This window comes from Scomber japonicus, chromosome 16, assembly GCF_027409825.1.
Source record: "Scomber japonicus isolate fScoJap1 chromosome 16, fScoJap1.pri, whole genome shotgun sequence".
In the NCBI taxonomy this organism is placed as follows: domain Eukaryota; kingdom Metazoa; phylum Chordata; class Actinopteri; order Scombriformes; family Scombridae; genus Scomber; species Scomber japonicus.
The window spans coordinates 25996424-26014228 of NC_070593.1; the positions used below are offsets into that span (position 1 = coordinate 25996424).

Here is a 17805-nt window from a genome sequence, read left to right on the forward strand (position 1 = left end):
AAGATGAGGACAGCGATGGGAGTTGTTGTGTTTCCAATGAGCACAGCAGTAGGTGACTGAAGCTTTGAGCTTAACGCTTGTTATCCTCGGTAAAAATCAATATGTTGTAGAGCCATTGTTAAGGCCAGCTGCTTCCTGTCTGCAGGTCATTATTTCCAAAAAGGTCTATAACGAGGTCCTTAAATGGTGACAAGCTTTCTGTATGAAAATAAATTCTGCACAGTCTCCACCATTTCACCTCTTGTCTCGTTTCAACTGCAGTGGTCACCCATGTGTTGAAATTTTTCACAATCCAAGGTTAAAATATGTACAGACAGGTATCAGTGGATTTTTTATTTATCATGTCTTGTAAAGCTGACATTTAGAGATGGAAGGTTTCTCGATACTGACATACTAACAAGGTGACTTCATACACGCGTGATGGCTTTCCACCAAAACTCATCTCAACTATAAATATTTTGTGATATCACTGGGTGAAAAAAATAAGCAAGAGAACCTTTTTTAAAACTGGTTTGACAGAATTTCTTATGTGAATGAATGTTTTATCCACAAGAATGGAGTGAACTGTTGTCTACTAGAGCTGCAACAATTAAGTCATGGACTGCTAGCTGGTTCAACACCTCTTTTTTATCTGTGATTCCAATAGTGCTGGTGTTGTGCTCGTAGGTTACATTAAAAATGGGGAAGTAGTCTTCCTGTGCCAAAGCTAGAAATATGGTGAGAGAAAAATAACCACACAAATAGCAACAAACTTGGATGTTAACACAACTGTACAGGTTGTAACTCAACAGAAATAACAGTTCTTAAACTGGCCTTATTCTTACAAACAGTGTCCTTAGCTTTTAAGTTGTAGTTACAAAAGCAAGGCTGTTTAGAGCCCCTGCTCTCAGAGGCTTAGATAGTAAAGGAGCCTTTATCATATTTCTTCAAAGACCCTTTTTATTCCTTTTCATAATAAAACAAGACAAAGAGTTTACATAGTCATGCTAGTGGCTCTGTTAAGCTTTACTTAAGAGGCAGAGTGGTCATGGAGACCAAATGGTAACATATCTTACTTCATCATGTTATCATCCTATCATTTGCAATATTGGAATCCCATTCATTTTGCGGGTACGCTCTGTGGACCCACCACCTGCAGGGTTAGACATTTGGGTTGGATGCTTTGCCAAATGGGTGAAAGGCAGAGGCAGGGAAGTAGGTGTGCTGGCCATGAGCATCATAACTTGGTTCTAGGGACATGAAATGTCACCTCCCTGGTGGGGAAGGACCAACTAGATATAGCTGGGCCACTTCTATTCACTTCTGGTACTGCTATGGACAGCATGAATTTTGGAACCAAATTCCCGGAGAGCGGCTGGATTCTCTTCTTTCCCAAAGTTGTCCAGGTGGATGGGTGCTGGGATACTCCGAGGCCCTCAGCTGGGTGCTGTAGAGTTGCATTCCCCCCCCCCACAGAGGGTCAACTCATTGCAGATATGTGTTACTGGAAGGCTCCAACTGTTGTTTGTACAAATGCACCAAATGGCAGTTCAGAGTATCTGGCGTTCTTGGAGTCACTGGATAGGATGCCTGGTGACTCCATAGTTCTGCTTACGTGGACAGTGACAGAGAAACCTGGCAGGGGTCAGCTGTGGTAGTTTTGACATCTGGTTAGGATAAATTGGACTGCACTTATAGTGCTTTTCTACTTTAATGGACAAAGCACTCAATTTTTGCCTATATTGACCATCAGGAGCAACCTGGGGTTGTGTGTTGTTCAAGGACACTTTGACACAAGGACCAGAAGAGCAGGGGAGTAAACCACCAACCTGGCGATAAGTAGAGGGCCTGCTATACCACCTGCACCATAGAAGTATCCAGGTGTTCAGGGCATGTCCAACTGGCAGGAGACCCCAGGGCAGACTGAGAACATGCTGGAGGATTACATATCAACAAAGGATCTCTACCAAATTTTGTGTCAATGATGATGTTTTGCCATGTCACAAGACAAGTTAAACATTTGACCTGCTGAGCACCTTGGATATCTATACTAAATTCAATGGCAATCTATGCAATAGTTGGACAGGCATTCTTGAGACATACTGCTTGCTTAGCTAAAAATATTGCCGGTTATTTTAAAAATCACTTTCAAATAGATATGACTAATTGTGATTTCCATTGTTCTTTAAAAAACAATAGACAAATATGATGTTCTGAATTTGTAAAAATGTGATGCCTAAACTGATTTGTTGATGTTTGGTGGTATGAAGACTAATTATTAAATATTGTTGAATTTACAGGCAATTTCACATCATTTTGTTTTGTGTGTATATTCAAGAGTTCAATTATTTTTCCAAGTCCACGTTCTCGTCTTTTTTTTTTTTTTTAGAGAAAAAGAGTAATGCCTTAGTCTTGGAAAGAAACACCCATTGTTGGATTATCTGCCACAGTGTATGAATGAACACATACAGACTCCGATATATATAGGCACTATAATGATTTTCAGTAATAAGATACCGCGCTCTCTACGACAGCATCATGACTAAGTGTCTTTGAAACGGGACACTAACAAGCTAACAGCACTTCCACTAGAACCGTCCTCTTGCACGCTGAAGTCAAAGTTGGTTTGATCTGGAGAAGGGTGTGCATGCTTGTGTATATGAGTGGGTGGGATAGGGGGATGGTGGGTTAAAGCTCTCCACTCCAGGGGTATATATAAGTATGTAAGACGACAGACTGATAGTTTTGGTTTTGAACCACCATAGACCTGCACACAGCCGTCCAAAGAGGCAGACGCAAATACAAAAAAAAAAGAACGGGCGGAAAGTTTTTTTCCTAACTTGCTTTTGTTTAGAGAAGACAGGAGTAGAGATAAGGCATCAGCAAACAGAAAGTAGCTGATAAAGTCACAGTTTCTGACACTGTGGTTGGTTTCTTCCTTTGGTGGTTTTCTTTCTGCAGCATTTCTCTGCCTGTGTGACGGCTGACCTTTGACCTATCGGGTTCGACACTGAGAGGCTGACAAGCAGGTAACTATCTGCTACAAATCTTTTAACCAATACCTTTGCATGGGGCTAATTCTATTTTAAACTTAGTCATGAAAAATGATTGAATTATGGAATTGATTGCAAGAATTTGACTGCAGTTGAACTAGAATAAATACAGACAATGGTTTTCGAATTTTAGTAGGTTTTGTTACGATCTCTTCATGTGACTGTGCAAAATATGATATATTTTTATAAACTATGTGGATGTTAATAAGGCATATATTGTTTCCTTTTGCTCTAAATGCATCATACAGATATTTCTATGATATATTGTAAACCTATTGAATTTACTTCGTATCACATGTGTATTTGCAACAAGCAGAAACATCAGACTGTGAATTGAGCCTAACAAAATCTGCTCTAGTGTAAAGATTCTTTTTGTACATCCAAGTATGACAGTTTTTGTGGCAGCCATCAGCATGGTCACATTGAATCTGTAATATTATGGTCTTTTTTTTTTACTTTTTCAGTGTAAATGAGTGTTGCTTTTATATTCTGACTGAGACAGCTTTGCCTGCTGCAGCACTGACTGGAAAGCATTATTCCAGTCAGTGTTAATATAAAAGAACTTTGATTATATAGTTCTATCAGCTGAGTGTGTGGTCACGACTACAATCATCTGCAGCTTAATAAGTTCAGTTTGAGTTTGTACAAATGTAATGCATTTAAAGTTGGCAAAAAACTGAATGATATTTTGCTGGCTTATGCACTAAAATGGCAAAAGAATATTAGTGATTTATACAAATTAAAAATATAGTGTTTATGCATTTTTGTTATTGTAAAATTAAATGTACTTATGTATAGAATAAAATAAAATGAGCTGCATAAGTACACACATAATCTAAAATGGTAACTACTCAATGTTAAGGGGAAATAGATTACTGGATCACTGCATGCAAACTGCAGTATTTTTTAAATTATTATTATTGATTAATTGTAACCATGAGGTTGTGACTGGATGACCAAAGTTGAAAATAATACTGAGAAAACAACAAGAAAATGATTAATGTAAATTAATTATTTATGTAAATATTGGTATTTGGTTTGAAGATTACAAAGCTTTGACTCAGCTAACGTGTGTGCACTGTTTCTTCTTCTTTTGTTCTTTAAAAAAATCATTTCAGGATGTCTGAGCTGCCTGCTTTCCACCGTACATCCCTCCTATTGCTTTGCATTCTGGGTATGACCTTGGTGACATCTGGCTTCCCTCAGGCTCGACTACCTCTCAGGTAGATTCATGAATTATGTAACTGACAGACTAACACATTTTATTCATCTCTTCTCACAATTATTTATTCATTTACACATTTCTACATAACAGTATGTAATATGGTAATATAGAATATATATTTATATTTCATATTTTCTATATGTCTGATTTCAGTAGTCCTGATGATTCAGAGGAGCATACGCGAGACGACTGGGGTGTTGTCTTTCCCTCAATCTCTCTACGTGATTGGAGCATTCAAATGATGTCGGCACCTAGCCTAGGAGCGGCAGCCAATAGCAAGACAGGACTGATGAGAGAGGCTTGGCTCTTTTCCCCAGAGAGTGCAGAGGCAAGGTAACTACACCCTGAGGGAGAATGCTACTGTAGTATGAAGTCCTAATCAAATGAAATATAATATTTGATTGAGTTGAAAATGGCTGTAAAAAAAAAAGGAGCCACAATGATCTTTTTCTTATGTCATAACATGTCTATTTTTTAATTAATATTATTATTATGTTGTTTGTGCCAACATCTGTTAGAAAACCAAACCCTGATTTCAGATACTCTCTTTGGAACTTTTTTATGTAATACAGATTTGAAGAGTCAGTGTATGCTTTAATATACAACTACAGCATATTGTTTCATTTAAATAGATCCGTTACCAACTCTATTTCATAAGAAAAGGCTAAGATTAACAAAAGTCTGGAAAGAATAATTGCGTGAAAATATTTTTTTATTTTATTTCTTTATTTTCTCTTCTTACCTCATGACCTGCTCAGACTTGGGAATCACTGCTAAGGATACATTTACGAAATGTATTTGTAGTAACTACTGAATTAACTGCCATCAAATTTAGTACACACATCCACGGTGCCTTAAGGCTGAAACCTAAAGTCTTTGGTCATCACCTGAATTTTCATTTAGCGCCACCAACAGTTCAAAATGTGTCCAATAGTTTTGGACTATAACTAAAAATGTGTGTGCGCAGGTGGTCAAGTGGTTAAGAGCACATGCCACGTACACAGGCACAAAGGCCACAGACCTTTGCATGTTACACCCCCCCCCCCCCATGATTTCCTGTCTATTCACTGTCAATAAAGGTGTCTGTGCCTGAAAAAAATCTTTAAAAAAACAACGAAAAATGTGTAAAACTAATGACATAACCCTATAGGCTACTGTTCTTGCACTACATGATTGAAACTTATTAGCAAATGTTAGCATGGTAACATGCTTAATTAATTAAGATGGGATTTATTTTTGTGAATTTCTTTGAAGAATATATATATATATAGGTACTGGTTGGGTGTTTTAAAGGGTTTGGATAATAGTTCATGATTATATATATTCTTTATATGTTCATGTACATTGGGAACTACTTCTTACTATGTAGTTTGTCTGTAGTGTTTACACTACTTTAGATTGGGCGGAGGGATACGCCACACAGTGAAGTCATGTATGAAGTTTGTTGTTGTGTTAACAGATTGAGTTCAGGTTGAGTTGTATGTTCTTCTAATCCAGGTATATGTATTGTAAGTGTTGAACTGTGGTACCTGGATGGTTTCCTGCTCACTGTCACACTGAGTGATTTCATTGGTGTGCGTGTGTATCCGTAGCGTGGAGAGGGTGTGGCCCGCTGAGTGGTCCTCTCAGGATGCGGGCATGGTGAAGAGGAACATGGTGGTGGCCGACGACGCCGCTTTCAGAGAGAAGAGTAAGCTGCTCACCTCCATGGAGAGACAGAAGTGGCTCAACTCCTACATGCAGAAGTTACTGGTGGTTAAATCGTCATGATAACTTAGTCTTTAAACTACTTCCTGCATCCAGCACTGCCACAAAGCCTTTTCAAAAGGGATACACTGAGTCTCTGGGTCGGTTCAACTAATGACACAAGAAAACACTGTGGACATGTCAAATCATTCACACCTGCTGTATTTATAATGCTTAGGTCATGTCTCTGAAATAAAAAGTCCATTTCCTGTTCTGATGTATTTAACTGTTGTAATTTCCTGCTTTTATATCCTGCTATTCTGCTCAAAACTGTAATAAAGTTGTGGATTTTCAAAAGATGGTTAAATTAATAATTAAGACATGTTGTGTGTGTATATGTGTGTTGAACAAACATATAAGACATATCCCATGCTGCCTGAGAAGAAGACCAAAGAAAATCAAAGATACAGTTCATATTTTAATGAACTAGCAGCATATCAGATCACATTCAAAAACAAGTCCTTTTCACATTGACACAATCAACTCATTCATATTGTATATTACTCTGAAGAATAAAAGGAAAGTCTATTCTATGGTGGTATCAACACCAGTTCATCCAGCCTGCCAGTCATCTCCTGCAGCTGTATCTTATTAGCCAGTCTCTGCCTGTCCCTCCTCTCCAGCAGCCTGGCCTCTGTGTGAAGAAGCATCTGTGCAGCCTGAGAAGCCGACAGCTCGTCCAGATCCTCATCCCCGCCGCGGCCGCTGTGTCTGACCGGCCTCTCGGCGTGGAGCCTGGCTCGGTAGGCCTGGGAGAGGAGGGGCAGGGAGGGTGGGGAGGGGAGAGAAGAGAGGAGAGGAGGGAGGGAGGAGGTGTCCAATCCACCTTGTAAACTCACTCCCCTCTCTCCTCTGTCTTCAGCATCCTTTCTGCCTCTCCTCTGTCCTTTCTGGGACATTAGATGAAAGAGATTAATTAATAATAATAATTCATTTTATTTAGACCCTCATACAGCTAAAAATGGCAAAACACACATAAATAGAACAGACTTTACAATCTGTACATTACACTACACCATCTATCTTTATACACTGATAGAGAGATTATACTATAGATACAGTAAGTAAACAACGACTTGGTCTCATCTTGTTAAGGAATTGTTTCTATTAAAAGAAATAGTTAGGCCTATGCGATAACCAGAGATGCTGCAAGAGTATTAGACAGATCTAGTGCAAGCTTATTATCTTGCCAAAACCACAGCATGTTGTTTTTAACACCTCTGTTTGTGTGCAGATGAAAGAAACAAGACACAGAGTGTTAGTTTGTGTGGTTGCGAGGCGTTAGGATGATATGAGGTACATGCATGAATTTTAGGCGGAACCAAGTTAGTTGTTTCCCCCCTCATGTTCTCAAACTTGTCATGACCTCCTTATCTCATTCTTGTTAAGAAACCAAAAAAATGTGCACTTCCTAAAATATAGGGAGGGTGTAATTAAGGGGGAGGACGGTTTCAACTATATTTGTCCTCATGTGATTCAATTATGTAATTATCTGTGTGGGAAGAACACCCTGAGTGTGTCTGTGTGTGTTACTAACCTGTAATGTGGGAAGTGTCAACAGCATGTCCTCCAGTTTCTCTAAACCCCGGTTTCCGTGGTGACAAACTGCGGCTTTCCTACTGGCTCTATGTGTAGGCCTCCCAACAACAGGTTCTTTCAAATGGCAATCCACTACACTATCCTACAAGTACACATGCATGCATGCATGCATGCACACACACACACACACACACACACACACACACACACACACACACACACACACAAAACACACAGACACACTGTGATGTAAGTCTAAATGTGTTAATGACAACACAGAGTGAAAGAATAATGAATGAGAAGTGTTTGTAATCACATGTGTTGAACAGTTTCATGTGTGTGTGTTTGTGTGTGTGTTTGTGTGTGTGTGTGTGTGTGTGTGTGTGTGTGTGTGTGTGTGTGTGTGTGTGTGTGTAACTCACCATCCAGGTCCAGAAGACTTTCTCCACCTGTTTCCAGTTCAAATAAGCTTCAAGGAGGTCACAGAGCTCCCTCATACGTGCACAGTCCTAAACACACACACACACACACACACACACACACACACACACACACACACACACACACACACACAATGAAATATTGACAATTTTCTATATTTAAAAAAAAATCTCTCATACAAAAATACAGAATTAAAACTAGTAAAAAAAAGAAAGTGTAAAAATCAAAATGATTTTGTGGCCTGAAAGCAAACTAGAGGATGTTTAACACTCAGTGGTAAATAGATGGTTTAACAGACACACACAAACACACAAACACACACACACACACACACACACACACACACACACACACACAGAGAGACACACACACACTTACTTCCCTCAGCACTGCAGAGCTTTGATCAGAGGAGGAGGATGCAGAGGAGGGGAGGCTGGCAGAAAAAACCTAAGAGGAATATTGATTTCTTGGTTAGACTTGAATATCAACATTTAATCAAGGAGTATATTAATTAAGGACTTGAACTGAGCATTTTTGTGGTAAACATCGCTGTAGTAGAGGAGGATGCATGTGCTAATTTATGAGGGGTTCACATTTAGTGAAAAAAAGTCTAGTGTACACCTCATCTGAAATGTCATTTGCAATCATCCTGCACTCAAATACACTCCAAAACTTAGTCAGTTTGTAGAGCTGTAAAAATGTTAATTTCTGCATTAAAAAGAGAATTCAACCACTTCAGCACTGCACTCCTATAACACTGTTGGACAGTTTGGGAAACAAAAGGTATCAAAATCAATACAGCAGAACCACAGATATCATCTTTTGCAGTCCATGCATGTAGTCCTTATCAAAAACCTTCTGCCTACATTACCCACAATACAGTTTCCCTTTAAGCGAGTTAGAAATAGGGGACTTCCTCACAGCATGAAGCAGCCCAGCTCTCTCTTCCTGCATGGACAACATTGTCCGTCCCTGGTGTCTCAGACAGCCAATGAGCCACTGAAGTCTCCTGAGGGAAGCAGAGTCTAACTGGACCTCATGGGAAATGTGAAGGTCAACCTGAAACACAGAGATTAGGATTAAAGATATGAAATGACTCAATTAGGATTGTCAGTAGTGCAGCTGGGTAGATATGTTCTCACAGTGTATAATCTACTAGCCTTACAGGTGTAGGTGTGAGTAGTGTTCTGTCTAGCTGCTGGACTCGCTGAGTCAGCAGTTTTTCCAGGGTCCCCGTAGCGAGCAGCCAGCCCAACGCCAGGAGAAGGTCTCTGCTGGAGCACCTCCCCCCCTCCGCTCCTTCTCCTCCCTCCCTCACGTACATCCAGTCAGCGTGGTAGCCAGACTGCCACAGACCTGCAGCCACCAGCTTCCTGTGTTCACAGGCTGCACACAGACAGAGGAAAAAACACATGAACTACTGTTATCCTTGCAAGTGATAGTATGTAATGCTGATTCACTCAGTTTTACTAAAAACACATTAAGGAAAAGTCAGTGAAATTAAATATGCATACATATGAAAGTTGGACATGATGGTACAACACAGAGTAAAAGCTGAAAATATGTTTTTATAACCACACTTGTCCCATGGTGCATTGCAGACTCATATTGTGTGGAGAAACAAAAGAAATAACAGGTCATCAAATGATGTATGAAGCAAAGTTCATGTGAGATTGTATAATGAACTTTTTGTATCCTTCTGAGCCTTTTTTCCTAGTACCAGTTTCTAGCTTACACTAATGTAAATGCATAAATACAAGATCATTGCATAATCTAGAAATTTGATGGAGCAGTCATCATGACAGGGATGGGCAATTATTAAGTATTATCACATATAAATGATCAGGGTTATAATATGGTTCTATCATGTGATTGTTTCTGTTGTGCATATTTACGATTCCAAGTAAACTGTAATTGAAAAATAAAATGAGTCACTATGGTGTTTTAAATTTGTTTTACAGTGTAATAAATAACAGTGCAGCACAGTTCAGTACATTGAACATCAATTTCATTATTGTATATTAAAATTATAAATAAAACATAATCTCGTATTAATATTGTAACAAACAGTGATGCTGACCATCTTTCGGCTGTGTGCTGGCTGCAGAGGAAACACTGCTGGTTGTGTGAAAGATGTCAGCGAGCAACTGCCACAACTGATCCTCCTGCAAAAAAAAAACAGAGAGATGAATGACATGACACAGTGTGACTATATCTTTTTTTATTATCATTTACTACATTACTTATGTCATTCCAAGACTCAAAAATATAAAATCTTCACGTTTTAACAGCTGTAGGTATAATAGTGTGAATGTAGGACAGCCATTTAGCCTCAAAACATGACCAAAAATGCATGCTTTTAGTTTGCCACACTTCTTCCTATTTGGCTATAATAGCTATAAAAGTATGATAGAAACATATTCTACTTCATAATCCAATATAATCTGAACAAGAGCTGCAACAAGTAGTCAAGTCATGGATTCATCAATCAATAGAAAATTAATTGCCAACTATTTTAATAACTTTTTGGATCATTTTATAGGACAAATCTTTCATCCCACTGTCTGACTCTTCAGTGAAGCACTTTTCATGTAAACATTTAATCTTATCTAATACACTGTGACATTACCAGAATACAGTCCCAGTCTGACTAGTTTGACTATTATGTACCTGCAAATCATTATGATATTAGCTAGTGCAGTCAACATTTGGCGACAACTACGAGGAAACAGTGAGAAGTGAATAACGTACCACCTCGACTTCACCACCGAACTTAGCCCGTCTGAAGGTCTCCGGAGCGGGGACAGCGTGTAGTCCGGTGGCCGCTAGCAGTTTACACAGAGCCGCTATCACCTGCTTCACCTCCACACTCACAGCCGCTTTACTACGCTGCATGACAACCAGCTAGCACTGCACTCACACCACTTTTAATTCCTTTAATACAATAACACGTCGTCAGTGACAGGCGACATTTCTACCGCTCTCAAGTCTGACCTGTTGATATTTCGCGGCGAAGACAACAACTTCCGGGTACCGGGCCGTTGTCAAGGAAGCGAATAGATAGAAAAGTGATTGACGTCTACGTTGACCAATTATATTGTGATTCTAAATAAACGCAATAAACGTACAAAAAGTGTTGTAGATGCGACCATAGACCATAGACGCGACGATACCTGTATGGAAGGAAATAAATAAATAACCAAAATACATAACTCGTGAATTAGAAAAAAATAATTAACTCCTGTTAGTATTAGTTACTAATTTACAAATGATGTGTTGCCAAATTAATAAAAATAACTAGAATAACACACCCATGTTCCCATAATATTATTTATTTCAATTATCAAAATCATTTAAAAAAACAAAACATAAACATGTCAGAACTTTATGTACAAACGTTCCTAAAATAATTTAAAACTTGAAAATCACTTTTAAAATTAGTAATTAAGTAAACATGCTACATACATTAACCTTGGTATCAGATCTGTAAGAACAAGAACATTGTGGAAACTTTGGATCCTAAATAAGCCTAAAACTGACAAGAACATACAGTAGATAAGTGTGTTCCCTTTAAATGATAAAAAGGAAACCTTTTTACAATGCAAATTCATGTACCATCTGAATGTACTAAAGTGTAACATGACCATATTGTCAGGAAAATTTTAACCAACACAGCACCAAACAGAGCTGTGGATATATTTTGTTCAGTAATCTCACAGTCACGCCACAGTGCCTTGCAAAGTAGATTGTTGTGTTGGTTGTGGTCCCTTCATGTTCCATAACAAGTATGGTAGACAATACATTTTAAACATACTGCTGTTATCTTACTACCTGAGAAATCAGAGCTTGGTGAAAGACCTTCATTTCAGCTGTTTCCTGAATTCTGAAAACAACTAGGAATGAGAGTTTGTTGTCCAGGTACCATGGCAGAATGCAACTAATTGCTGGATTTTTTTTTTTGTGGCTTACACTGAAATTTATGATTCATACATATACGCAATTGCAAAAAGCTACAGATATAAATTCACAATTTCTTCAGGGTTTCAAACAAATTGTGAACACTTCTGAATCACTTTTTTTAACAGTCAAGTTGTCTCACTGCTTAGTTCAACCCAGTGTAAATTTACAACCCAGCTAATCTTTAGCAGGCTCGCCATGTCTCCATGGTGACGCTATGGAGGGAAGACAGTGTTTAAGTATTAACAGCCAACTCCTATTAGACTAGACTTGACCGCAGAGTTAATAGTATTACCTGGTCAAACTCTGGTCCGTGTGCTCTACACTACGCTTAGACTCTTGCTAGAAGGATGCATATACACTGAAAGATGTTCTATAAGAAACATTGTGAATTTACATACTAAGTGGGGGTTTTGGTGTCTCAATGGTACCATATCAACAATTTCCACAGTCAGTTAGTATTAGCTTCAATATTCTTCATATTGTGACAACAACAAAAAACATATTGCTGTAAACAGCATTTGGAAATGTGCTAATCACACAGTCACTTTTATCTTTCTGGCATCAAACTCACCAGGCTTGAAGTATCAGTCTAACTCTGAACCACACACAATGTGTGTATTTTGTTACGTTGTGCTTGTCAATCTACAACACAGGATTGTGTTGCTGTAAAAAAATATTTTATATAAAGAAAAGCTCCAGGGAAAAACAACAACTATAGAACATTTTAAAAAAGAGAGGACTCTTGGGGAAAGAGGGTGCAGTTTCACAAACAGCCACGATTCTCAGCTCTCTCCTTCTTCATCCTCTACCTCTTTGATGACGGGGGTTCCTGGAAACAACAGAAAAATAGATCATCAATCATATCTACAGAGTAAGGACTGAATGAACATGATCTACCTCAGAAGTGAAGAGGAAGAAACTTACCATCTAGTTTCCTCAGATTTGGTAATCTTTTAGAGGCTTCATCCATCCACGTTCCCTCAGCGGAATACTTCTCCTCTAGAGGGTTTCCAACAAACACAAGGTCTACCAGGCACGGCAGGTCAGCAAGCCTCGAAAACTCTCCTGCACAACACAGAAATTATACAGAGGATTTCATCAGTAATTCATGTTCTACAAATAAACACAATATAGGCTGACCAAAGCACCGTGACTCACCCCATTCTTTCACCTGGTTGTTGGACATGTAAAGGACTTTCAGGTTCTTCATGCACTGGATTCCCTTCAGCTTCTCAATCAGGTTATAAGAGATCCACAACTCTTCTAATGTGTCTCCTACTGCCTCCTGCATCACACACACACACACACACACACACACACATACACACACACACACACACACCCACACACACACACACACACACACACACACACAAACACACAAAACAATATAAATTTAAAGCATGTGTTTAGCATGTGTCAACATTGCTGAAATACTATTATTTAGAAAGTGGTGAGCAGGAAAGATCATGGCCGATATTGTGTATATTCTATTTAATTCTCTTTTATTTAAAATTAAAACATTTCTATTGTTTCTCACAATAGAATATATTTTATATTAAATATATCATATTCTCACTATAGAATATCTTTTATATTATATACGTTTTTTATGCAAATGTGTTCTTATTATTTAAGATTACTCCATTTACATCCACTTACTTGGCAATAAACCTGATTCTGATCTAAAGTGTGATTAAAAACTGTCCTTTTAAAAGAAAGGAAGACAGAAAGAATGAAAGACTGTTTCATGTGTTAATGTTACTCACCAGCCCAGTTAGTGCCTTGATATTATTTCTTCCTAGAGACAATATCCTCAGGTTTTCTGGAAGGACACAACACAGAACCACATGAGAAGCCCTGAATAGTGTGTGTGTGTGTGTGGCTTCACTGAAGTGTATTCATGTAAATACTCACTCAGGCCATTAAGGTTGGTTATTTTCTCAATGCAGTTTGTAGACAGAGACAGTTTCCTGTAAGGGATAAACCACAATCACATAAAAGGGATTTGAAGGAATATCTGGTTCAAAATATACACAAACACAATGTCTGTAGTAACAGTTTAGATATTTTAACAACACGCTCTCGGCAAAAAAAAGAAAGAATTATGTGCAGTTTTAAATGTGAAACATCTGGGCTCTGGTGTTTATTATGTTTACACTGTAGACAATTATGCATATTAGAGACAGCTGGCTAATTAGATTTGACAGTGAGGAGTAAACTGATGCGTATGCAGTTATTTTGGTTCACTTGATGTCACTCAATAGATGAGAGGATTTGTTCGCAATTTAGGCAATTCTGCTGCTGCTGATTGTGTGAACATTTCTGGGAAACAAAACAATGAAGTGTCATCAGTCTGGAAATGTGGACAGAATACAGGCTATAAACAATAAAAAAAAATAAAAACACCTTTTTGTTAAATGTTAGTTCTGTTTCTGCAGAATTTACCAAGACTGATAAAACATCATGAACCTTTTCTTTTACATTTAAGGGGGGGGGGATCTACTATGTTTCTCTGCCATGGTGCATATAAACAGGACTTTTGATCAAATTAAAGCAGAAATGATTGGATGAAAGTTCAACCCCTGAATATATATGATATTATTCACTCAGGAGAAAAAAATGCTGTATTCAACTTACAGGCATGCAAGTTAGGAGACGTATAAAGCTTAATTTCTCTAGACCCTCAAAAACATAACAAATGAATTGCACATGTGAGGAAATATGAGCTATACAAACTTCAGTTAATTTTTTAAGCTGACAAACTCTAAATGATTGTTTCAAACAGTTTGAATGAGATTAACAAATATAATAGCTAGCTTCCTAACACACTTTTTAACACTTGTTTTTTCATGCTGATTTTCAAAGTTATCTTCAAATATTTTCTAACTACACACTCAACATATCAACCCCTAAGTGTAACTTGTTGAAATAAGGAGCTGAATCTCTACAGGACTCACTCGCATTTGGCGAGTGTGGAGAGAGAAGCGTCCATCTTCTCTATAGCAGGAACCTGACCGTACAGTTTTATAGCTGTGGCCTCGCTCGCCTTCTCTCCTGTCTTCTCCTCCTGCACACACACACACACACACACACACACAGATCAAAAGATGTAATGAACTACACAGTGAACTAAACTTCTACATACTTATATAAACAGATTAAGTTATTATCTAACACTGAACAACTAAAGCTGCAACTAACGATTATTTTCATTATTGATTATTGTCTCAATCAATCTGGCCTACTGGATAATTTTGCAAAGTATGAAAATGGTAGAAAAGTCATTCCAATTTTTCTGCTGATTCAGAGTTTCAGTTTATTACAGTAAAGTTATATGTGTGGTTTTACTGGTCTGGCCCACTTGAGAATTAATTGGGCTATTTCTGGCCCTTGAACTAAAAGTAGACCACTGTGATGTCTTCAGTTGCCTTATTTTGAACAAATAACAGCCCAGCCCCCCCCCCCCACACACACAAAAATATCCTATTGACAGCCATATGAAATGAGCAAACTTATGCATTAGACAGTGTGGAACCACAAATGTTGCTCAAAGAATAACTACAAACATGATTTTGTTTACCAAGATAGTTGCCAATTAATTAGTAACTATATTGATAATTGAAGTAATCATGACCTCAATGATGTCCTTCTGTTTTTTCCTATGGTTTTTTCCCAGCTATGTGTACATGCCACTCACCCATTTTGCCAGTGCTTCTCTGACAGTCGTTGCTTTGGCCTGTAGACATAACAGGACATTCATTTAACACAGAGAAACTGAATGATGGTGTTATTACATTAAACACACATTATACAATGCTACATATGTTGTGAACATGTATTACATTTCTTATTTTAAGGATAAGGCTGGTATTCTTAACCAGGGTGACTTCACGGACAGTCGGACATATTTCTCTTTCACCTTATACAATATAGTTTTAAGATAAACGGTGTAACAGAAACGTCCGGACGCGTTTAGAACAGAGCAGATATTATCCTGTTATTTAACGCTAACTGACATCTAGCTAATTAAAGTTAGCCCGTGTTAGCTCCACAGCTACACCAACGTCGCATGTAACGTCGTCTTAGCTACCAGACACGAAGCCACATGTATGTTCTGAATGCTGGTGACAGTAAGAAATGTTTATATGAGCAGAAAAAAAGCTGAAAACAGGAATGAAAAAAGAGCCGACAACAGAAACACTCACCATGTTGATGGTCTGCTCCGGTTGCTATGGCACTGACAGGCAACCTACAAGCTGCGCATGCGTGGTGTAGCTGTGATTGGGTTTGTTTGACCCATTAAAAAAATACATATTTAATTGCAGATGAAGAAGATATGCGTACTTATGGTACTAGGCTACTGTAAGCATGAGTCTATATCTGCTGTTAACAATAATATTTTACAAAAATCCTCCCCCATAATAATGACAATTGGTGCACCCACGCCTAGCACCCACCCCAGCTGGTGTTTTTGTCATGCATGTTGCACAATTATAGGAAATATCTTCTTTGAATAAGTGTACAACTAGGCAGCCCCTTCAGGTGAAAGCAATAAGAGTCACATGCACCCCTACTATGTTTGTGTCTGCCCTCATTATGTAGATGATAGTAATTGGACATATGAATTGAAGTTATACCGTTCCCTTAGCTGTGATAAAATACTGTTATTTAGGGTTTAAGTGTTTTAAAGTTCAACTCCTTTCTGTTTCACAGCTGGATCATCCACCCCTGCTATACTGATAACCTGACAGCCAAGGTTTCAGTTACATCTTTCAATATCAACACAATGTGAAGTGATTCTGGTCAAATTTTGCTTTATATATGGACAAAGATTTGGGTTGTGTGTGTGTGTGTGTGTGTGTGTGTGTGTGTGTGTGTGTGTGTGTGTGTGTGTGTGTTGTGTGTGCTTTGCTGCAGCTGATACCTCTTTATATAGCTTTGCAATACTGCCCTCCAGCGATAAAATTTCAGTATTGCATCAGTCTGTTGACAGTAAGCCTTGACTATGACCTTGAATCAACTGTGGACATTTCATTATATAGTGAAAATACAGTATATTCACTTCCCAGATAGAAAAGATAATTATGGCAAACAAATCTAATAGCCTGCTATATAATCAATGAAATTATATAATATGTACTAAAACATATCTCAGGGGATCATTAAAGTTGCTGCATAGAAATGAATAGTTTCTAAATTTGGTGCCGCCCTGTAGCAGTATCAGTAAAAACAGTAGATGTGGTAGACTTCAATGCACACAAATAATTTCACCCCATGGTTCCAACCCCAGGACACCAAGATGATAGTGCTGAAAATAACACATGCACACCAGTTCTCACTGGGATTATCTCAATTTTCCACAGATAATTATCTATGTAATATATGTAAAATACGTATGCCAGCAAGCATTTGACAATATAATCTTTTTTGTTGCTATCTCTCCAATGGGACACTGAGGTAGAAGCAGTGTTAAAGGTAGCTTACTATATTCCTGTGATGAAGACTCACTACATCCAGAAGATAGTTCTAAAAATAACTCTGACCTTTTAAACTATTATATATTCAACAAGAACATCCATACTCTAATAATGAACCTTATCCAGCACATAATCTATCTGCATGATGGCCTCCATTAAAGCAATAACATCTGACCTATTAGATCATGCGATTGTATTCAGAAAGGGAGCATCTTTGTTTTATGTCTTGTTAAAGTTACTCCATTAATGATAATCCTATATGTTTGAATGAGAATTGCCTAAATGCCACTGTGAGCCCCAACAGGTTCATGAATCATGCTAAATGATTGGAGTCACTGACCTTCAAAGACCAAAGAAGAGAAGGAAAGGAACAGTTTGGCGT

The 17805-nt window shown here is 38.2% G+C and overlaps 3 protein-coding genes across 3 annotated transcripts; 1 reads left to right on the forward strand and 2 right to left on the reverse strand.

The window, feature by feature from the left end:
• The first annotated feature begins 4151 nt into the window (after positions 1 to 4151).
• pth2 (parathyroid hormone 2) lies at positions 4152 to 6027 on the forward strand. Its single transcript, XM_053335207.1, has 3 exons — positions 4152 to 4255; positions 4411 to 4590; positions 5850 to 6027. Exons 1-3 carry the CDS (start codon positions 4152 to 4154, stop codon positions 6025 to 6027), a joined length of 462 nt encoding a protein of 153 aa, XP_053191182.1.
• Positions 6028 to 6470: 443 nt separating this feature from the next.
• Positions 6471 to 10878, reverse strand: tedc1 (tubulin epsilon and delta complex 1). The gene is made up of 8 exons (XM_053335208.1): positions 10735 to 10878; positions 10064 to 10148; positions 9149 to 9369; positions 8905 to 9042; positions 8362 to 8430; positions 7965 to 8051; positions 7541 to 7684; positions 6471 to 6893 (listed from the first exon to the last, which is right to left on the reverse strand). Exons 1-8 carry the CDS (start codon positions 10876 to 10878, stop codon positions 6534 to 6536), a joined length of 1248 nt encoding a protein of 415 aa, XP_053191183.1. The 3' UTR covers positions 6471 to 6533.
• Positions 10879 to 12571: 1693 nt separating this feature from the next.
• On the reverse strand, positions 12572 to 14961 carry dnal1 (dynein, axonemal, light chain 1). Its single transcript, XM_053336293.1, has 6 exons — positions 14904 to 14961; positions 13861 to 13916; positions 13713 to 13768; positions 13102 to 13228; positions 12868 to 13008; positions 12572 to 12772 (listed from the first exon to the last, which is right to left on the reverse strand). Exons 1-6 carry the CDS (start codon positions 14936 to 14938, stop codon positions 12726 to 12728), a joined length of 462 nt encoding a protein of 153 aa, XP_053192268.1. The 5' UTR covers positions 14939 to 14961; the 3' UTR covers positions 12572 to 12725.
• Between the last annotated feature and the right edge of the window lie 2844 nt (positions 14962 to 17805).

Coding starts and splice junctions, on each gene's coding strand:
- dnal1 (XM_053336293.1), bottom strand. CDS start 14,938: ATGGACGCTTCTCTCTCCACACTCGCCAAATGCGA. Junction 13,917..14,903: donor TCCACACTCGCCAAATGCGA/GTGAGTCCTGTA, acceptor TATCCCTTACAG/GAAACTGTCTCTGTCTACAA. Junction 13,009..13,101: donor CAACCAGGTGAAAGAATGGG/GTGAGTCACGGT, acceptor TGTGTTGTGCAG/GAGAGTTTTCGAGGCTTGCT.
- pth2 (XM_053335207.1), top strand. CDS start 4,152: ATGTCTGAGCTGCCTGCTTTCCACCGTACATCCCTCCTATTGCTTTGC. Junction 4,256..4,410: donor CAGGCTCGACTACCTCTCAG/GTAGATTCATGA, acceptor GTCTGATTTCAG/TAGTCCTGATGATTCAGAGG. Junction 4,591..5,849: donor CCAGAGAGTGCAGAGGCAAG/GTAACTACACCC, acceptor GTGTATCCGTAG/CGTGGAGAGGGTGTGGCCCG.
- tedc1 (XM_053335208.1), bottom strand. CDS start 10,878: ATGCAGCGTAGTAAAGCGGCTGTGAGTGTGGAGGTGAAGCAGGTGATA. Junction 8,431..8,904: donor GAGCTGGGCTGCTTCATGCT/GTGAGGAAGTCC, acceptor TATTCCTCTTAG/GTTTTTTCTGCCAGCCTCCC. Junction 7,685..7,964: donor AAGTCTTCTGGACCTGGATG/GTGAGTTACACA, acceptor GTGTACTTGTAG/GATAGTGTAGTGGATTGCCA.